Here is a 19,568-nt window from a genome sequence, read left to right on the forward strand (position 1 = left end):
TTCACCTGACTAGAAGTCTTGTTCCTCCTGCCACCGAATTTCACTAATTCCCACTATGTCTAACTTTAACCTATCTATTTCCCTTTTCAAATTTTCTAACCTATCTGCCCGATCCGTAGAACGCCAGTTTTCTTTCTCCTGATAACAACATCCTCTTGAGTAGTCCTCGCCCGGAGATCCGAATGGACGACTATTTCACCTCCGGAATATTTTACCCAAGAGGACGCCATCATCATTTAATCATACAGTAAAGCTGCATGCCCTCGGGAAAAATTACGGCTGTAGTTTCCCCTTGCTTTCAGCCGTTCGCAGTACCAGAACAGCAAGGCCATTTCGGTTAGTGTTACAAGGCCAGATCAGTCAATCATCCAGACTGTTGCCCCTGCAACTCCTGAAAAGGCTGCTGCCCCTCTTCAGGAACCACACGTTTGTCTGGCCTCTCAACAGATACCCCTCCGTTGTGGTTGCACCTACGGTACGGCTATCTGTACCGTTGAGGTACGCAAGCCTCCCCACCAACGGCAAGGTCCATGGTTGTTCGATACACCCATCTAATCTTCAGCAATCTTCTCTAGCACCACATTTCAAAAGCTTTCTTATCTTCTTCTCTGAACTGCTTATCATCCACGTTCCACTTCCGTCCAAGGCTAACAATAAAACTGATATTCATTGTTAACAAATTTCTCTTTCCCAGAAACGTTTCTCTTGCTGCTGTGCTACTTTTGGAGTCTTATTTCGTAATTTAGTTTCCTCAGTCTCGCTTTATTTAATTCGACTACATATCATTATCTTAGTTTTACTTGGGCTTCATCTTATAACCTCTTTTCAACACACTTTTATTCCTATTGAACTGATCCTGCAAGCCCTTTGCCGTCTCTGGCTAAATTCCAATATTACCAACAAACTTTAGAGTCTGAAACTCTTCTCTCTGAATTGTAATTAGCTTTCCAATTTCTCTTTGGTTTCCTACATAGCTTGAGCAATGTACGTGTCGAATAACATAGGGAACAGACTACAATCTTTCAAAATTAAAAAGGGGGTATATCAGTTAATGTTTCCAAAAGCTTATTGTTCGTAATTGGTTGTTTCCCTGGATTCATTTTTGTTGTATTAATAAGACCTGCTGCTACGCTTGATTTAGGTGGAATTTTCTACAGGAATTCTCTTTTAATCCCATTAAAAGCCTTTTCGAAGTCAATAAAAGTATGTCTCAAGTAACAAAAGGCTCTTCCCAAGGGATCGCACAAACTTCGTGCTCCTTCACGACTCTGCCTCCTCGGTAATAAAGGAAAGTTTATCCGGTTAAAATTTTGCGTGCTAGTTGACTGGTGTTGCCAGATAAAATCGGGATTTATGGATCTCATAATCGCGACAGAAAATAAAAAATAAATTGAGCTAACATCGTAAATTTTCAGTAATTAGATGAGAATTTCGTTTTAATATACACTCCTGGAAATTGAAATAAGAACACCGTGAATTCATTGTCCCAGGAAGGGGAAACTTTATTGACACATTCCTGGGGTCAGATACATCACATGATCACACTGACATAACCACAGGCACATAGACACAGGCAACAGTGCATGCACAATGTCGGCACTAGTACAGTGTATATCCACCTTTCGCAGCAATGCAGGCTGCTATTCTCCCATGGAGACGATCGTAGAGATGCTGGATGTAGTCCTGTGGAACGGCTTGCCATGCCATTTCCACCTGGCGCCTCAGTTGGACCAGCGTTCGTGCTGGACGTGCAGACCGCGTGAGACGACGCTTCATCCAGTCCCAAACATGCTCAATGGGGGACAGATCCGGAGATCTTGCTGGCCAGGGTAGTTGACTTACACCTTCTAGAGCACGTTGGGTGGCACGGGATACATGCGGACGTGCATTGTCCTGTTGGAACAGCAAGTTCCCTTGCCGGTCTAGGAATGGTAGAACGATGGGTTCGATGACGGTTTGGATGTACCGTGCACTATTCAGTGTCCCCTCGACGATCACCAGCGGTGTACGGCCAGTGTAGGAGATGGCTCCCCACACCATGATGCCGGGTGTTGGCCCTGTGTGCCTCGGTCGTATGCAGTCCTGATTGTGGCGCTCACCTGCACGGCGCCAAACACGCATACGACCATCATTGGCACCAAGGCAGAAGCGACTCTCATCGCTGAAGACGACACGTCTCCATTCGTCCCTCCATTCACGCCTGTCGCGACACCACTGGAGGCGGGCTGCACGATGTTGGGGCGTGAGCGAAAGACGGCCTAACGGTGTGCGGGACCGAAGCCCAGCTTCATGGAGACGGTTGCGAATGGTCCTCGCCGATACCCCAGGAGCAACAGTGTCCCTAATTTGCTGGGAAGTGGCGGTGCGGTCCCCTACGGCACTGCGTAGGATCCTACGGTCTTGGCGTGCATCCGTGCGTCGCTGCGGTCCGGTCCCAGGTCGACGGGCACGTGCACCTTCCGCCGACCACTGGCGACAACATCGATGTACTGTGGAGACCTCACGCCCCACGTGTTGAGCAATTCGGCGGTACGTCCACCCGGCCTCCCGCATGCCCACTATACGCCCTCGCTCAAAGTCCGTCAACTGCACATACGGTTCACGTCCACGCTGTCGCGGCATGCTACCAGTGTTAAAGACTGCGATGGAGCTCCGTATGCCACGGCAAACTGGCTGACACTGACGGCGGCGGTGCACAAATGCTGCGCAGCTAGCGCCATTCGACGGCCAACACCGCGGTTCCTGGTGTGTCCGCTGTGCCGTGCGTGTGATCATTGCTTGTACAGCCCTCTCGCAGTGCCCGGAGCAAGTATGGTGGGTCTGACACACCGGTGTCAATGTGTTCTTTTTTCCATTTCCAGGAGTGTATAACGAACAAAGCTGATACAGTGGTACAGCTAAGAGTCAATAGAGTGAAAGTGCCGTTATGTTCATCAAAAGTACCACCTTTTGGCTGATGATGAAGAATTTCCAACACGGTTCAGCACAAGTCAAGAAAGTACTAATTGGTACGTACAAGTCGCGGACAGTGAATGATCGGTAGAAGATGGGAGCTGGAACACATTTCAGAAAGCAGCGGCGCGGCAGTAATAATACAACAGTGGAAACCGTGCAGCCGAGTGCGCAACGTACGGCTCGCGCATTCTCTCAGGAGACCATCATAGTTCACCACATTGTAGCTTTCTTGGTTACCGCCATCGACGCGTTCAAGTACTCAGTTTGGAACTGGACGTACTCGATCAGTTTTCAGTGAATACGCATTGCATTTACCACAGTTAGCGATGCCCAAAAGTCGTGACATTTGGCTTCCTGCACAGGGTCGTAAATACAGTGACGGGGAACCTGCGGCTAGCATATACATTGCCACCCCCACTCCACTCCATTCCTAGCTCAATAAAACGTCGCCCACACATCATCTTCCACAGCCAGCCTCACCCTTCCCCCTCTATCCTACACACGCACATGCAATACGTTACAACATTTCTCCAGGCGGTCTCATCCCACTTGACTCAAGAAGTGAAAGCAGTAGGAAAACCTTTAAAAAATTAGATTTTAAATACTTTTTCCCACATTTATCCAACATGAAACACCTAATCGTACCAACATCACTGGACGTAACAAACACCGCACACTGTTCTAGGTACATTTTAATCCATACTGCGATATAAAGACAAGTCATTGTTTAACGACCGATTAACTTCAAACTTTTACTGAAACTGTAATGAAAAAATTCGACAAATTGTTCTGTAACTACGAGGCGTGTTTTTTAAGTAAGTACCGTTTTGAAATAAAAAAAAGACGTGCTAAGATATCTCAATAATTTTATTTTTACATGAAAACCTGTACCTTAATCCACGCACTGACCCCATTACAGTCTGAATCTTCCTTGTTTACGTTGTGTACTGAGTGTTTAAGATGGCTCCGATAATCGTGAGTCCAGCCGACTGTGAAGTACGGGCTGTTATAAGATTTCTTAGTGCTAAAGGCCTAAAAGCGATCGATATTCATCGTGAGATCTGTGCAGTTTACGGAGAAACCATTATGAGTGATGGAATGGTAAGAAAGTGGGTGAGATCATTTAAAGACGGCCGCACTAATATGCATGATGAAAAACGGAGTGGGCGTCCTTCGGTCGTTAATGAAATTTTGGTGCAGGAAGTGGACAATAAGATGAGAGAAAACAGACACTTTGCGATTTCCTCCTTGCGGGATGACTTTCCTAATGTTTCTCGGAATGTTTTGTATGGCATTGTGACCGAGCACTTGAATTACCGAAAATTGTGCGCACGTTGGGTACCGAAAATGTTGACGGATGAGCACAAAACCAAACGTTTAGACAGTGCATTGACTTTTCTTGAGCGGTACCACAACGACGGTGGTGATTTCTTAAGCCAAATTGTTACGGGCGATGAAACATGGGTGGATTGTGTGGCACCCGAATCATGGAAGTTGAGCAAGGGCATCGTTTTGTTGCAAGACAATGCCCGCATGTGGCGAATCAGACCAAAGATCTCCTCACACCTTTTCGATGGGAAACTCTAGATCATCCTCCGTACAGCCCCGATCTTGCGCCCAGTGACTACCACCTGTCCCTGCACTCGAAGGAACATATGGGTGGTCAGCGTCTTCAAGACGATGACTAAGTCAAAACAGTGGTGATGCAGTGGTTAACAAGTCAGGTGGCAAACTTCTATGAGGAGGGTATTCAAAAACTGGTACAACGTCATGACAAGTGCCTCAATATTGACGGAAATTATGTAGAAAAGTAGATTAAGGTACAGGCTTTCATGTAAAAATAAAATTATCGAGATATCTTAGCACGTCTTTTTTAAATTTATAAAAACGGTACTTACTTAAAAAACACGTCTCATACAATCAATGCTATGTTGCACAAATTTGTACTATAACTAATTTCATACGACTTTTCAGGGTTCACAAACTTAAAATACAAACCATTTGTAATTTTAACGAATTATAATTATAAAGTATTTTTTGTAATAATCTGAAGACGGACACTTGGTCCTAAACCGATCGTATCGAAATAAAGGGAAGCGATCTAGAGACTTCAACAGTAAAAATATCATTGTTGTTGTTGTTGTGGTCTTCAGTCCTGAGACTGGTTTGATGCAGCTCTCCATGCTACTCTATCCTGTGCAAGCTTTTTCATCTCCCAGTACCTACTGCAACCTACATCCTTCTGAATCTGCTTAGTGTATTCATCTCGTGGTCTCCCTCTACGATTTTTACCCTCCATGCTGCCCTCCAATACTAAATTGGTGATCCCTTGATGCCTCAGAACATGCCCTACCAACCGATCCCTTCTTCTGGTCAAATTGTGCCACAAACTTCTCTTCTCCCCAATCCTATTCAATACTTCCTCATTAGTTACATGATCTACTCATCTAATCTTCAGCATTCTTCTGTAGCACCACATTTCGAAAGCTTCTATTCTCTTCTTGTCTAAACTATTTATCGTCCATGTTTCACTTCCATACATGGCTACACTCCATACGAATACTTTCAGAAATGACTTCCTGACACTTAAATCAATACTGGATGTTAACAAATTTCTCTTCTTCAGAAACGCTTTCCTTGCCATTGCCAGTCTACATTTTATATCCTCTCTACTTCGACCATCATCAGTTATTTTGCTCCTCAAATAGCAAAACTCCTTTACTACTTTAAGTGCCTCATTTCCTAATCTAATTCCCTCAGCATCACCCGACTTAATTAGGCTACATTCCATTATCCTTGTTTTGCTTTTGTTGATGTTCATCTTATATCCTCCTTTCAAGACACTGTCCATTCCATTCAACTGCTCTTCCAAGTCCTTTGCTGTCTCTGACAGAATTACAATGTCATCGGCGAACCTCAAAGTTTTTATTTCTTCTCCATGAATTTTAATACCTACTCCGAATTTTTCTTTTGTTTCCTTTACTGCTTGCTCAATATACAGATTGAACAACATCGGGGAGAGGCTACAACCCTGTCTTACTCCCTTCCCAACCACTGCTTCCCTTTCATGTCCCTCGACCCTTATAACTGCCATCTGGTTTCTGTACAAATTGTAAATAGCCTTTCGCTCCCTGTATTTTACCCCTGCCACCTTTAGAATTTGAAAGAGAGTATTCCAGTCAACATTGTCAAAAGCTTTCTCTAAGTCTACAAATGCTAGAAACGTAGGTTTGCCTTTCCTTAATCTTTCTTCTAAGATAAGTCGTAAGGTCAGTATTGCCTCACGTGTTCCAGTGTTTCTACGGAATCCAAACTGATCTTCCCCGAGGTTGGCTTCTACTAGTTTTTCCATTCGTCTGTAAAGAATTCGTGTTAGTATTTTGCAGCTGTGACTTATTAAGCTGATAGTTCGGTAATTTTCACATCTGTCAACACCTGCTTTCTTTCGGATTGGAATTATTATATTCTTCTTGAAGTCTGAGGGTATTTCGCCTGTTTCATACATCTTGCTCACCAGATGGTAGAGTTTTGTCAGGACTGGCTCTCCCACGGCCGTCAGTAGTTCCAATGGAATATTGTCTACTCCGGGGGCCTTGTTTCGACTCAGGTCTTTCAGTGCTCTGTCAAACTCTTCACGCAGTATCGTATCTCCCATTTCATCTTCATCTATATCCTCTTCCATTTCCATAATATTGTCCTCAAGTACATCGCCCTTGTATAGACTCTCTATATACTCCTTCCACCTTTCTGCTTTCCCTTCTTTGCTTAGCACTGGGTTTCCATCTGAGCTCTTGATATTCATACAAGTCGTTCTCTTACCTCCAAAGGTCTCTTTAATTTTCCTGTAGGCGGTATCTATCTTACCCCTAGTGAGATAGGCCTCTACATCCTTACATTTGTCCTCTAGCCATCCCTGCTTAGCCATTTTGCACTTCCTGTCGATCTCATTTTTGAGACGTTTGTATTCCTTTTTGCCTGTTTCACTTACTGCATTTTTATATTTTCTCCTTTCATCAATTAAATTCAATATTTCTTCTGTTACCCAAGGATTTCTACTAGCCCTCGTCTTTTTACCTACTTGATCCTCTGCTGCCTTCACTACTTCATCCCTCAAAGCTACCCATTCTTCTTCTACTGTATTTATTTCCCCCATTCCTGTCAATTGCTCCCTTATGCTCTCCCTGAATCTCTGTACAACCTCTGGTTCTTTTAGTTTATCCAGGTCCCATCTCCTTAAATTCCCACCTTTTTGCAGTTTCTTCAGTTTTAATCTACAGGTCATAACCAATAGATTGTGGTCAGAGTCCACATCTGCTCCTGGAAATGTCTTACAATTTAAAACCTGGTTCCTAAATCTCTGTCTTACCATTATATAATCTATCTGATACCTTTTAGTATCTCCAGGGTTCTTCCATGTATACAACCTTCTTTCATGATTCTTAAACCAAGTGTTAGTTATGATTATGTTGTGCTCTGTGCAAAATTCTACCAGGCGGCTTCCTCTTTCATTTCTGTCCCCCAATCCATATTCACCTACTATGTTTCCTTCTCTCCCTTTTCCTACACTCGAATTCCAGTCACCCATGACTATTAAATTTTCGTCTCCCTTCACAATCTGAATAATTTCTTTTATTTCATCATACATTTCTTCAATTTCTTCGTCATCTGCAGAGCTAGTTGGCATATAAACTTGTACTACTGTAGTAGGTGTGGGCTTCGTATCTATCTTGGCCACAATAATGCGTTCACTATGCTGTTTGTAGTAGCTTACCCGCATTCCTATTTTCCTATTCATTATTAAACCTACTCCTGCATTCCCCCTATTTGATTTTGTGTTTATAACCCTGTAGTCACCTGACCAGAAGTCTTGTTCCTCCTGCCACCGAACTTCACTAATTCCCACTATATCTAACTTCAACCTATCCATTTCCCTTTTTAAATTTTCTAACCTACCTGCCCGATTAAGGGATCTGACATTCCACGCTCCGATCCGTAGAACACCAGTTTTCTTTCTCCTGATAACGACATCCTCTTGAGTAGTCCCCGCCCGGAGATCCGAATGGGGGACTATTTTATCTCCGGAATATTTTACCCAAGAGGACGCCATCATCATGTAATCATACAGTAAAGCTGCATGCCCTCGGGAAAAATTACGGCTGTAGTTTCCCCTTGCTTTCAGCCGTTCGCAGTACCAGCACAGCAAGGCCGTTTTGGTTATTGTTACAAGGCCAGATCAGTCAATCATCCAGACTGTTGCCCTTGCAACTACTGAAAAGGCTGCTGCCCCTCTTCAGGAACCACACGTTTGTCTGGCCTCTCAACAGATACCCCTCCGTTGTGGTTGCACCTACGGTACGGCTATCTGTATCGCTGAGGCACGCAAGCCTCCCCACCAACGGCAAGGTCCATGGTTCATGGGGGGGAAAAAAATATCATAACAATGGATATAAATGAAAAAATAGCCTCAGGGTCAAGATGTCTGTACTCACTAAGCAACCCACTCAAAAGTAAAGCTTTGTCAGTGACCACAAAGCTGAAGATATACAACACTATTACCTGCCCCGTAGTACTGTACGGTTGAGAAAGCTGGACGCGTACAAAGAATGAAAGAGAAAAACTGAATGTTTTCGAAAGAAAAGTAATGAGAAAAATTTGGGGACCCGTGTTGGAGAATGGCGTATGGAGAATTCGAAAGAACAATGAAATTTATCAGTTAATGAAGCATCTCACTGTCATCCATAAATTAAAAAAGTAGGAGACTGCAATGGGCTGGACATGTGACCAGAATGGAAAACAATAGAATCACCAAGAAAGCATTTGAAGGAACTCTCCAGGCAACAAGACCATTGGGCCGACCTCGTACAAGGTGGAAAGATGACATAGAGAAGGACATCGTAGTTTTAGAAGTTTCCGCAGGGTGGAGAGAGGCTGCGAGAGATAGAAGGTGGTGGAAGCAGATTTTTGATGCGGCGCGTGGTCTACAGGGCCTGTGATCGCTGAGAAGAGAAAAGAGAGAGATCTAGAGACTGAATTTGGACCTTTTTCTCAGGTGTAATTTTTCAAGCATGTTTAGAGGAAGGTACAACCACCAGTAATGGCATACTTTTCTACTGTATTAAGAACTTGACAAAATCTCTGAGATGATGGATACTGACATCAACGACAGTGCGTGCTGGTAGTTGCAAGACTGTAGCGGGATTTCACATAGTACTAGCCACGACGTAGCACTGACTTCGTGACGTCATGCGGGCTTCCTGCCTATTGTTGCAGGCTCTATATGCTTCAGGGCTTAGGCTGCGGCTGTACGCACCTTCGGCAGGGGCTTGGGGTCCTCGACGTGCAGCCCGCCGACCTCGACGAACGCCGGCACGCTGGGGACGGGCTGGTCGACGCTCCAGTGGCTGTTGATCAGCACCAGGCTGGTGTTGCGGATGATCTGCTCCAGCGGCGGCGTGTCCGCTCCCAGCACCTCGCGCAGCTTCTGGTCGACGTAACCGCCCGACATCAGCCAGTCGACGGCTCTCACGTAGACGTGCATCACCGTACTGTACACACGCTCCCAGAAGCTAAACGGCGCCTTCAGGGGCACCAGGCACTGCTCCGTGTAGGCGGGGTGGTCGGGGTTACCCACCTGCAAACGGGAGTACACGCTGCAAATACTGGGCAGAGTACAGAAAAAAGAACTCGTGGTAACACTCTTAAGTCCTGGCGTGTACCATACAAACCTATGCTAAAAAATGACAGCTAGTTTGTGTCATATTTTAAGCAACTGTAACTCTTAGAAAGGTTGTACGACACATCAAACTCCCGAGTACCCAGTATGCGAGTTATCAGTGCATTCTGCGGCGATTTTTTCTTTAAAAAAAAAGCGATACCTGAATGTTCTGTTATGGTAGATACACTGTAAGTAGGCTGTTTAGGTTTTTATATTGGTAACGCCACGTAGCGCTCTGTATGAAAATCACTGGCTGTGCTGTGTGCAGTCTGTGGCTGGTTTGCATTGTTGTTGGCCATTGTAGTGTTGGGCAGTTGGCTGTTAACAGCGTGTAGCGTTGCGCAGTTGGAGGTGAGCCGCCAGCAGTGGTGGATGTGGGGAGAGAAATGGCGGAGTTTTGAAATTTGTAAGACTGGCCATACGTGAGTGTTTTCCACTCTCAGAGAGCTCTTGCTAGTAAAACGTGTTGCGCAAACCACGCCAATAGTCAGCTCTCCGGTAGTGTTCTAGAGTGGGGAAAGAATTCATATAGTCGCTCTCTCGAGTTTAGACCTCTCGTGTAGACGGTAACCTCTGTCTCTCTAGAGCTGCTTGCAGTAGAGTTAGGCAACACGATTCTTTTTCCCGATTCGATTCCTACGATTCAATCTCACGTTGTGAATCGATTCCTACGATTCGTTCACGATTCTTTCACGATTCATTCTAGTCTGCGATGGCACGATTCTTACGGAATGCAAAAAGATGGCAGGACATGTCTGAAATTGTCAATGGGGTTAGAATCGAACTGTGTCATGATAAGATACGCCAGAAGTAGTTTATTTATCAGTAAACATGCATATGACGTTACAAGTGTGATTCTCGATTTATACGTGTAATACCTTAATCGATGAAATTCACGTTTGATTTGATTGCATCTATTGTTTTATTTCAGTATGACTGGAAAGAGGAGTCGATTTGTGCGAAAGGTGGTGCAAAATTACGTGGTATGCCAGTTTGGTTGTGTGGATTGAACGTATCTAACTGCAGACGTCTGTTTTATAGTAACAAAATCTAGCAGTGAGGCAGACGTGGTTTGGCTCATATCATCCTATGTTTTTCTGTGCTAAGATGTCTTCTCAAGTCCACATCACCCTTGTAATTCATAACGCAGCTGACAGCCCTCCCAAACTGCAAATTTAGCTTAACTTTCATTTCTTCTAAATACAAAGCATAGGTATTTTGCTTTTAATTTGTCTGAGAACTTGCCGCTGTCATTACCATTTACGTGAGAAGACGACATACTTCTAAACAGTAGGATTCAATCGTATACGCCGACATTTCTTCACTAAAATTTAATATGACTCTGAACACGATAACATTCGAATACTCGAACTTGAAATTATTAACTAAAAAGCTTTTGTTTAAAGATAAACTTAAAAATCAAAATCCGTATTTAAATATAAAATTTTATCCAAACTGTTAAAGCCGTTCCCAAGAAACACGAAATTCGCGTTTTTATTTAAAAAATTCTTTTGTGTAAAATCGCATGCTGTATGGAAAGACACCTATGTACAGATAGACATAAAAAACAAAACCTTAACTACGTTCAACACGTACTAACGAAGTTTTATGAGATGGCATTATAAAAACATGTGAAATAGCGTTTTTATAATATAAAATTGCGTTTTTACGAATGGAACTATGTAGGATAATTATATTGCAAAATTGACTTTTTACAAAAGAATGAAACTCAAAAAGTATAAGCAAAATTTCATCCAAATCGTTGGGGTCGTTTTCGGGATACGCGAAATATCGTGTGTATAGAAGGTGTGTGTGTTTTGCATTGCACATGCAACAAATAAGAGGTACGTATTTATTCATCATACTTGGATTTCTTGATTTTAATCGTTTGTATTGGGAGCTGTGTACTCGCTGTATATCGTTTCTGTCATCACTAGTTCGTTATTACTCGCGCATACTAAGCTGACGTCGACGCGGTGGCTGATGGTAGCGATAGTAAATGGGAAATGCCTTTACGGTCGTTCCCGTCAACCACCGCCAAGTGTCAGCTTGGTTTTCACGAGTAATATTACGGCCCACGAACTTCGTTTTTTCGTTCCAAGCTTGCTTTGTTCACACGCATCCTCCACTAGACTGCCATCTGGCGGTCATAATCATTCGGCACAACTCGGCAGGATTCGGAAGTTGCCTTCGAAGCATAGCGTACTAAGAATCGATGAATCGTTGGAACTTGGAATCGTCACGACTGGGAAACACGCAATCGTTCGTACGATTCTTTTGAACGACGATTCGTCCGTATCATGATTCGATTCTTTATTTAGAGTCGTTCAAATGAACGACTCATTCACGAATCGCCACAACTCTAGCTTGCAGTAGCTTTCAGGCAAGAAAAACTGTACCGGCGTTGTTGCGAGAGCTGAGAGTATTGAGCGGCCAACTGCGTCCCAGGTTTGTGCAGTATTTCACAGTTCGTACGCTACCACATCTTGGTAATATATTTTTCCGTACTCTTATTTAAGTAAATATACCGACGTAACAGTGTGTTGTGAGCCATAATATGTGGCCATGTCATGTTTCTGAGCGAATAAATCGCCTGTTTCACCTCCAAAACCAACAGCGTTAGCATTTAGCATATTTCCAAAGTTCTAGACTTGAACAATCACTATGCGGAAAATAACATATAATTGCAATTTGTGTCAAATAACACAAAACAACTTCGTAGACGTATTATGTAGAATTAACAAACGAAATTAAAAGCTGTCACTGAACAGACTCGGCCCCACGTTAATATGATAATATGAAGAAACTAGCGTATTGCCCAATGCGCCACAGTAACACAGCAACAAACCACTCTATAAACGTGTAGTGGCATTGTCGGAACAGTTGAGACTCTTGTCTCGACGGATACGCACTATGAGTAACTGTAAGCGACGTGTCGGAAAAAAGGTGGTGAAGAAAGCTGCCAGAAAGTGGACTGAGGACGAAGTTGTGCATTTAGTTATTTTGTACAAGGAAAGGGCCAGCGTTATGAAGACTGCAGTTATCGGATGACGGGAAGTGAGATAAGAAGCAACTTAGTTGTCTGAAATGGTTTTTAACACGTCCACAGAAGAAATTTTACCAGAACATCCACAATTAGAGGACTCAGACAAAATAGTTTTATAACACAGATTAATTAATATAGAAAAAGAAGTGAAGTTATGTTTGAAAGTAATCGGTTTGGAACCCGGAAAATTGCAATTTAACTTCAAATAATACGTCTGAAGGCTATCTATAAATTTGTTTGATGGATTGTTTATTATTTTACTGTATTAAGTGTTGAAGAACAGACTTTCCGGACCGGTTCCTTAAGTCAATACAAGTAAAACGTTCAAATAAATACGTGATTTAACAGATATCCGGCCTATTTGGCTTTTGAAAGTCTACGGGTGTCAAGATGAAACTGGTGTAATTTTATTTCATGGTAATTGTTACTGTACCAAGTATTAAAGAGGATAAACGTAGCTGATGCTACAAATATTAGTGTCACAAGCAGACTGTCTTTAACGATAATGGATTTATGCACAGTAGTATCTAGACTGACAGTTTTGAGCCCAATTTCAAAGAGTATTTCCTCCACGTCTATCGTAGTCTTCGTCTTAAAATTTCGGTATAGTTGTGGATTTTCCATAAAAAAAAAACTCTGCAATGAGATTCTTGCATGCTCAAAAATCATCCCACCGCCTAGTCCGCTCTCTTATCCAACACGAAAGTGGACGTTTATGTTTTTTCTTTGCCGCTAAAAGTATTTAAAGTGCAGGTGCAGCCCGGTGCTCTTCTATCGCTACTTCTTCCTCATGCACAGCTATACGACAGAAACATCTCGCAGAAAGTGATCTCTCAGCTCTCAAAGACACAGTCACCGTGCTGTGTCTAAACGCTTAAGACATTTGCTCTCGCTAGACTCTCTGACACTACAAAAAGTACTCGTAAGAATTATCAGACAGTAACTATCATCAAAAATTTGTCCCTCGTGTAAAAAATTCTGCGAGTACTATCGTACCAAACTTAATGAGAGCAAAAAAGCCGTCACGTGTTTCGCGGCGCTTACAATTAGAACTGCAGTCGAGACGACATCAAGAAATTCCCCGACAGCTTGCATAGCTGTTCCCAACTTTCAACCGCGAAGCGTTAGCGGCTGCCTGCGGAAACAGTAGCCGTCTACAGAGCTGGTACAACACTGAGACGTTGCCATAGAGACGCTTACAAAATTTTGTTACGTTATTGGTTGAGGTAGGCCCGTGAAGCTACGGCGCTCAACCCACTGCAACTGTCAGGGATCATCTTACGACGACTCAACTCTAGTGTTTTCGTTTGCAATAGACTGTTATGCAAGCGACCCATAGTTTATCGCTAGACGGCGAAGTTGATCTAAATCCCACCCTCAGACTTTCCTGAAATATTGTTTCGTTGCTTCGCATTTCATTTTTGGTAGGTGTGGGCGTTCGATTCTTAAACATGCTCGTGGACAGTTTACTGTCGATACAAGGTGTGTCAGAAAAGTGATGAGACTGGTTTTATATCAAACAAAGTTGTTATTTTTTTCAGACAACAATGTTGTCAGGTTCGAAGTAGTTCAGCTCGGCAGCTATACAGCGGCAGTGTCGTTGTTCCCAATCTTGGTAACTGCATTGAAAGGCTTCAACTGGTGGGGCCTTTACCATGTAGAGTCCCAAAATGACGTCCTTATAAGACATTTTGCAATTTCGGGAAAAAGAAAAAGTAACGAGGACTCAGATGAGGTTAATGTGCCCCGTGCAACAGTTGGAATGCCTTTCGAGGCCAAAATTCCGTGATGGAACTGGCCTCGTGGCATCGGGCGTTGTGATGATGCAGCATCCACTTGTCTGCAATGTTCAGTCCACTCGAATCACTTTTCCAGTGAGCCAATCGAGGACACCTTTGTAAAACACTTGGTTCATAGTTTGTCCTGGAGGAATAAATTCTTTATGGACGTTACCCCTACTGTGAAGAAAGCAAATTAGCATTCTTTTCATATTCGATTTGCTCATTCGTGCTTTTTTCGGTCGTGGAGCTGTCTCATTGCCACTCCTCAATTTGCCTCTTTGTCTCAGGATCATACACAGAGTTCCAGGATTTATCTCCTATGATCACATGACTGAACCATTCGTTGTCACTGGCAATCCTCTCGCATCAACACACATTTCTTCAATTGCCCTTCTGCGCAGTTCTGAGGTTTTCCGGCACCGTTTTGGCATAAACCTTTCGCACGTCCAAATCTTCGGTCAAAATCTGATGTACGGTGAAAGTGTTTAACAGGTAATCCATCATCAGTATTGTTAAATTTCGGTCTGACATCACAAGATCACGCACACGTTTGAAGTTTTCGAGTTTTCGTCGGGATCTTGAAGTTGAACGTCCCCCTGAACGAAGTTCATCTTGTACGTGCTCTTGGCCTTCAAAACAATGGTTTGTGCCAGTAAAAAATTTGTGTTCTTGATAAGGAATGTTGCCCTTAGGTTTGTTTTACCTTTTCGAAGGTCGCGCTCGCGGATTCTCCAGGTTTAACACAAAACGTGGCTGCATAACATTGTTCTAAATTCCTCAGTTCCATTTTCGTAACACACAACAAAAATACAATTTCGCTGATGGCGCTCTCAAAAACCAAGTGATGGCTGTACGGAGAGCTGACCATCTGGAAGGGATGAACACACCGATGTACACAAGTAGAACAACACAGCGTCGCCGGTCTCGGTTTCTTGGGAGCTAGAGGTCAATGACTTCCAACGCACTTAAAGCTGTAGCACATTTTTTGAACTCTCTATCGAGCAACCTTCAAGAAACTTCCCCTCCGGATGAAAATTCACTCCGAACAAGGCTCAACGAGTTCTTCGCCTCAAAACCACGTGATTTCTACAGTCGCGGAATCGAATAATTACCCCAGAGGCGGCAGACTGTTGTAAATAGTAAGGAGAATATATTATTGATGAATGAAGTCTGTGTTAAATGTATCTTTTGTGTTTAATAAACTTCTGGAAAAGCGCTACGTAAAGCACATAAACCCAATAATTCTGTGGCCAGGCCATGAGCGGTACTGATTTGCATGTCCATTTGCAGAGACCAGGTTACCGATTTTCAACAAAATATTGTTTGAATTTTTAATTACTCAAGTTACTTCATTGGGCTTGACTATAGTACTTGCATCGTGAGCAAAGAGAACTCTGTCTGCTGTTATTTCGCTATTTCTGCTGTTACGCAGTACGCGAGGCTGAAAAGCGCTTGTTGGACGAAGCTCCAGGGACAATTTAACTGGCAATGAGCTCACCCTGTCGTGCGCGCCGTTGAGGGCCATGCTGGAACTGATGGCGACCAGCGGCGCGCGGAACTTATGCGCCAGCGCCGCCATGCAGTCGTGGACGAAGTCCTCGGAGATGACGAGGTCGAACCGCGACCCGGAGCTGGCGAGCCGCCGCATCTGCGGCAGGTCGTACACCTTCGCGCACAGCTGCCGGTTGATGTTCTTCAGGAAGACGGGCCCCGCGAACGGCATCCGCAGCAGGTTGATGACGGCCGAGGGCATCTGCAAAACGTCCGCAGATCACACCAAGTCGGAGTACCCAATTAAACTAACTAGCTAACAGTTACGACCGTTATAAGGATTATTCGTTAGTGCCGACTTATGGGACGGACTTCCCGGACATTATCAGACCTTCAACAATAACAACAATGTTGTCCTGAGACTAGTTTGATGCAGCTCTCCATGCTACTCTATCCTATCCAAGCTTCTTCATCTCTCAGTACCTACTGCAACCTACATCCTTCTGAATCTGTTTAGTGTATTCATCTCTTGGTCTCCCTCTATGATTTTACCCTCCACGCTGCCCTCCAATACTAAATTGGTGATCCCTTAATGCCTCAGAATATGCCCCACCAACCGATACCTTCTCCTAGTCAAGTTGTGCCACAAATTTCTCTTCTCTCCAATTCTATTCAATACCTCCTCATTAGTTATGTGATCTACCCATCTAATCATCAGCATTCTTCTGTAGCACCACATTTCGAAAGCTCCTATTCTCTTCTCGTGTAAACTATTTATCGTCCACGTTTCACTTCCATACATGGCTACACTCCATACGAATACTTTCAAAAACGACTTCCTGACACTTAGATCTATACTCGATGTTAACAAATTTCTCTTCTTCAGAAACGGTTTCCTTCCCATTTACAGTTTACATTTTATATCCTCTCTACTTCGACTCCCCAAATAGCAAAACTCATTTACTACTTTAAGCATCTCACTTCCTAATCTAATTCCCGCAGCATCACCCGACTTAATTCGACTACATTCCATTATCCTCGTTTTCCTTCTGTTGATGTCCATCTTATATCCTCCTTTCACGAGACTGTCCATTCCTCTCAGCTGCTCTTCCATGTCCTGTGCTGTCTCTGACAGAATTATAACGTCATAGGCGAACCTTTAAGTTTTCATCTCTTCTCCATGGATTTTAATTCCTAATCAGAATTTTTCTTTTGTTTCCTTTACTGCTTACTCAATATACAGATTGAATAACATCGGGGATAGGCTACATATAAGTCTCACTCCCTTCCCAACCACTGCTTCCCTTTCGTGTCCCTTGACTCTTATAACTGCCATCTGGTTTCTGTACAAATTGTAAATAGCCTTTCGCCTCCTGTATTTTACCCCTGCCACCTTTAGAATTTGAAAGTGAGTATTCCAGGCAACGTTGTCAAAAGCTTTCTCTAAGTCTACAAATGCTAGAAACGTAGGTTTGCCTTTCCTTAATATATTTTCTAAGATAAGTCGTAGGGTCAGTATTGCCTCACGTGTTCCAACATTTCTACGGAATCCAAATAACAATAATTCGAACAGTAATAAAATGAAGATTATTATTTGGGTATGGTTCATGCTGGATCACTTAGTGCTTTTAGATTTCAGACCAACGACCTTATTTTGAAGTTAAATTCCTACTTTTTTCAGTACGCGAGCTGCAATTGCAGATAGCAAATTCCGTTATAGATCCTCAAATACAAGGTAAAATCTGTGGCACAATCCGGTGACCAGGATATTGGCCTGACTGAAAGTACCTTTCTTCACAGGTTTCGGCCGTCCTGGAAGGAGTGAAACGGGGGAAAATCCTCACCCCTCTCCTGGATTGAACTCGATACCTCCAGGGCAAAGTCTAGCGCTCTATGCACCAAACCACCATGGCCCAAACCCTCAAATACCTTTAGCGAAAGAAGTTGACTACAATCTGCGTTCAACATTTCTGTACACATTCACGTAAAAAATGGCCGGGTGCGAATAAGACTCATGCACCGAGGTTCCGTGCAAACTTAGTTGTGTATGTAGACAATTCATCCAATCCAAGAATCGTAGATCGCGACGATTTTTACCTGTTATATTCACTGATAGTGGCAAGACATCAGTCCTAGAGTTTCCAAGACTTTCGAGAATGTTTTAATTTCAAATATGACATAGGCTAACAAATAGCAAAACAAGTAAACTTTTCGTGTGATATAATAACAAATTAACAATTTTCCTATATTTTTCTGTTTACTTATTTTGTGAACAATGCCTCTTCTCAAATTTTATGATTCTAGACCGTCGGGAAGTTCCCTATAGCGTTCGCTGAGTGAGTTTGCCAATATCAAAATACGTGACATAAATGGCCGTGTGTTTTAGTTGCACTGACTTAGAAGCTGATACTTCTTACACCGACAAGGGACTATAGACCTTAGTATGTGACATAAACTTCAACTTGACACGTCTACCGGTTACTGAGAAAAGCTGTCTTCACAGACGGGCAGGCAGGCAGACATCCTGCTAACAAATGCCAGATTTTTTTGTGTGTGATTTCTGATTTTTTCCTTAAGTTATAGTGTAAAACATCGGCACATTTCATGATTCTAGATCAACGGGAAGGGCCCTGTAGGTTTTGATGAGTTGATTTAGGATCATCAAAATATGTGGCATAAACGACCATATGGTTCGAGTGCATTGACTTAGCAGCTTCGCTGTTTCTCTTCCTCAAGAGACTGTAGACCTTAATGTGTGACATATATTTTCAACTTGATACACATACCCGTTTCTGAGTAATAGGATTCTGAACAGTCGGGCCGACAGACAGACAGAAGGCCAACAAAGTGATCCTATAAGGGTTCAGTTTTTACCGACTGAGGTATGGAACTCTGAAAGGAAAAGAGGAAAGGTCAGTTAGAAGCATACAGAATTCAACACGTCGCTCTCAACGGAACGAAAGTGACAGATTTAAAAGCAACATCGTGAATGCCCCAAAGCAGTGTTGTAGGACCGTGACTATTTATACTATACATAAGTACCCTAGCGAATAGCATCAGAAGCTGCGCGAGGCTCTTCGTGGACGATTCTCTCGTCTAAAGGAAGCCTGAAAGAAGAAGACCCAAGAAACGCAACAAAATCTGCAGAGAAACGACAAAAGTCTCAGGGACTGGAGCGTCATAAAGTGCTGTTTAGGAAGGTGATTCCTGGCTCAGATGCACTGGTAGAATCCTAAGTAAATGTAGTAAGTTAATGCATCTGCGAAAGATGTACTGGGAGGTTATAATTACAGTGCAGCTCTCGCGCAGGTTTAGTGTGGGCTGTAATCATCGTACGGCAGCGAAACGTTTTTTATTTTCTGGCTTTCGGGCTGTGCCCATTCAGTCATCTGAAGAGTACGTCAATTATGACGATACGAAAGTAATGGTGACGTAATAACCAGCCCACAGGCTGAGAAAATCTCCGATTAGGCCGGGAACCGAACCCAGGCCCCTTCGCCTGACAGTCCGCCATGCTGTCCAGCAGCTACCGAGGCGGACCGTCGAAACTTTGTGGATATGCTAATGTCTTAGTGTGGAA

The 19,568-nt window shown here is 43.4% G+C and overlaps 1 protein-coding gene across 1 annotated transcript in view; it reads right to left on the minus strand.

Moving 5' to 3' along the window:
- The window catches only part of LOC124616540 (UDP-glucosyltransferase 2-like), a 124,668-nt gene that overhangs the window by 48,800 nt on the left and 56,300 nt on the right, over window positions 1-19,568 (minus strand). Inside the window, exons 4-5 of the mRNA XM_047144858.1 lie at window positions 15,996-16,250; window positions 9,266-9,586 (exon numbers count right to left, since the gene is read on the minus strand). Coding sequence (XP_047000814.1) covers window positions 9,266-9,586; window positions 15,996-16,250 — 576 coding nt within the window. The remainder of the gene's footprint in view (window positions 1-9,265; window positions 9,587-15,995; window positions 16,251-19,568) is intronic.

Source organism: Schistocerca americana, chromosome 5 (assembly GCF_021461395.2).
Source record: "Schistocerca americana isolate TAMUIC-IGC-003095 chromosome 5, iqSchAmer2.1, whole genome shotgun sequence".
In the NCBI taxonomy this organism is placed as follows: domain Eukaryota; kingdom Metazoa; phylum Arthropoda; class Insecta; order Orthoptera; family Acrididae; genus Schistocerca; species Schistocerca americana.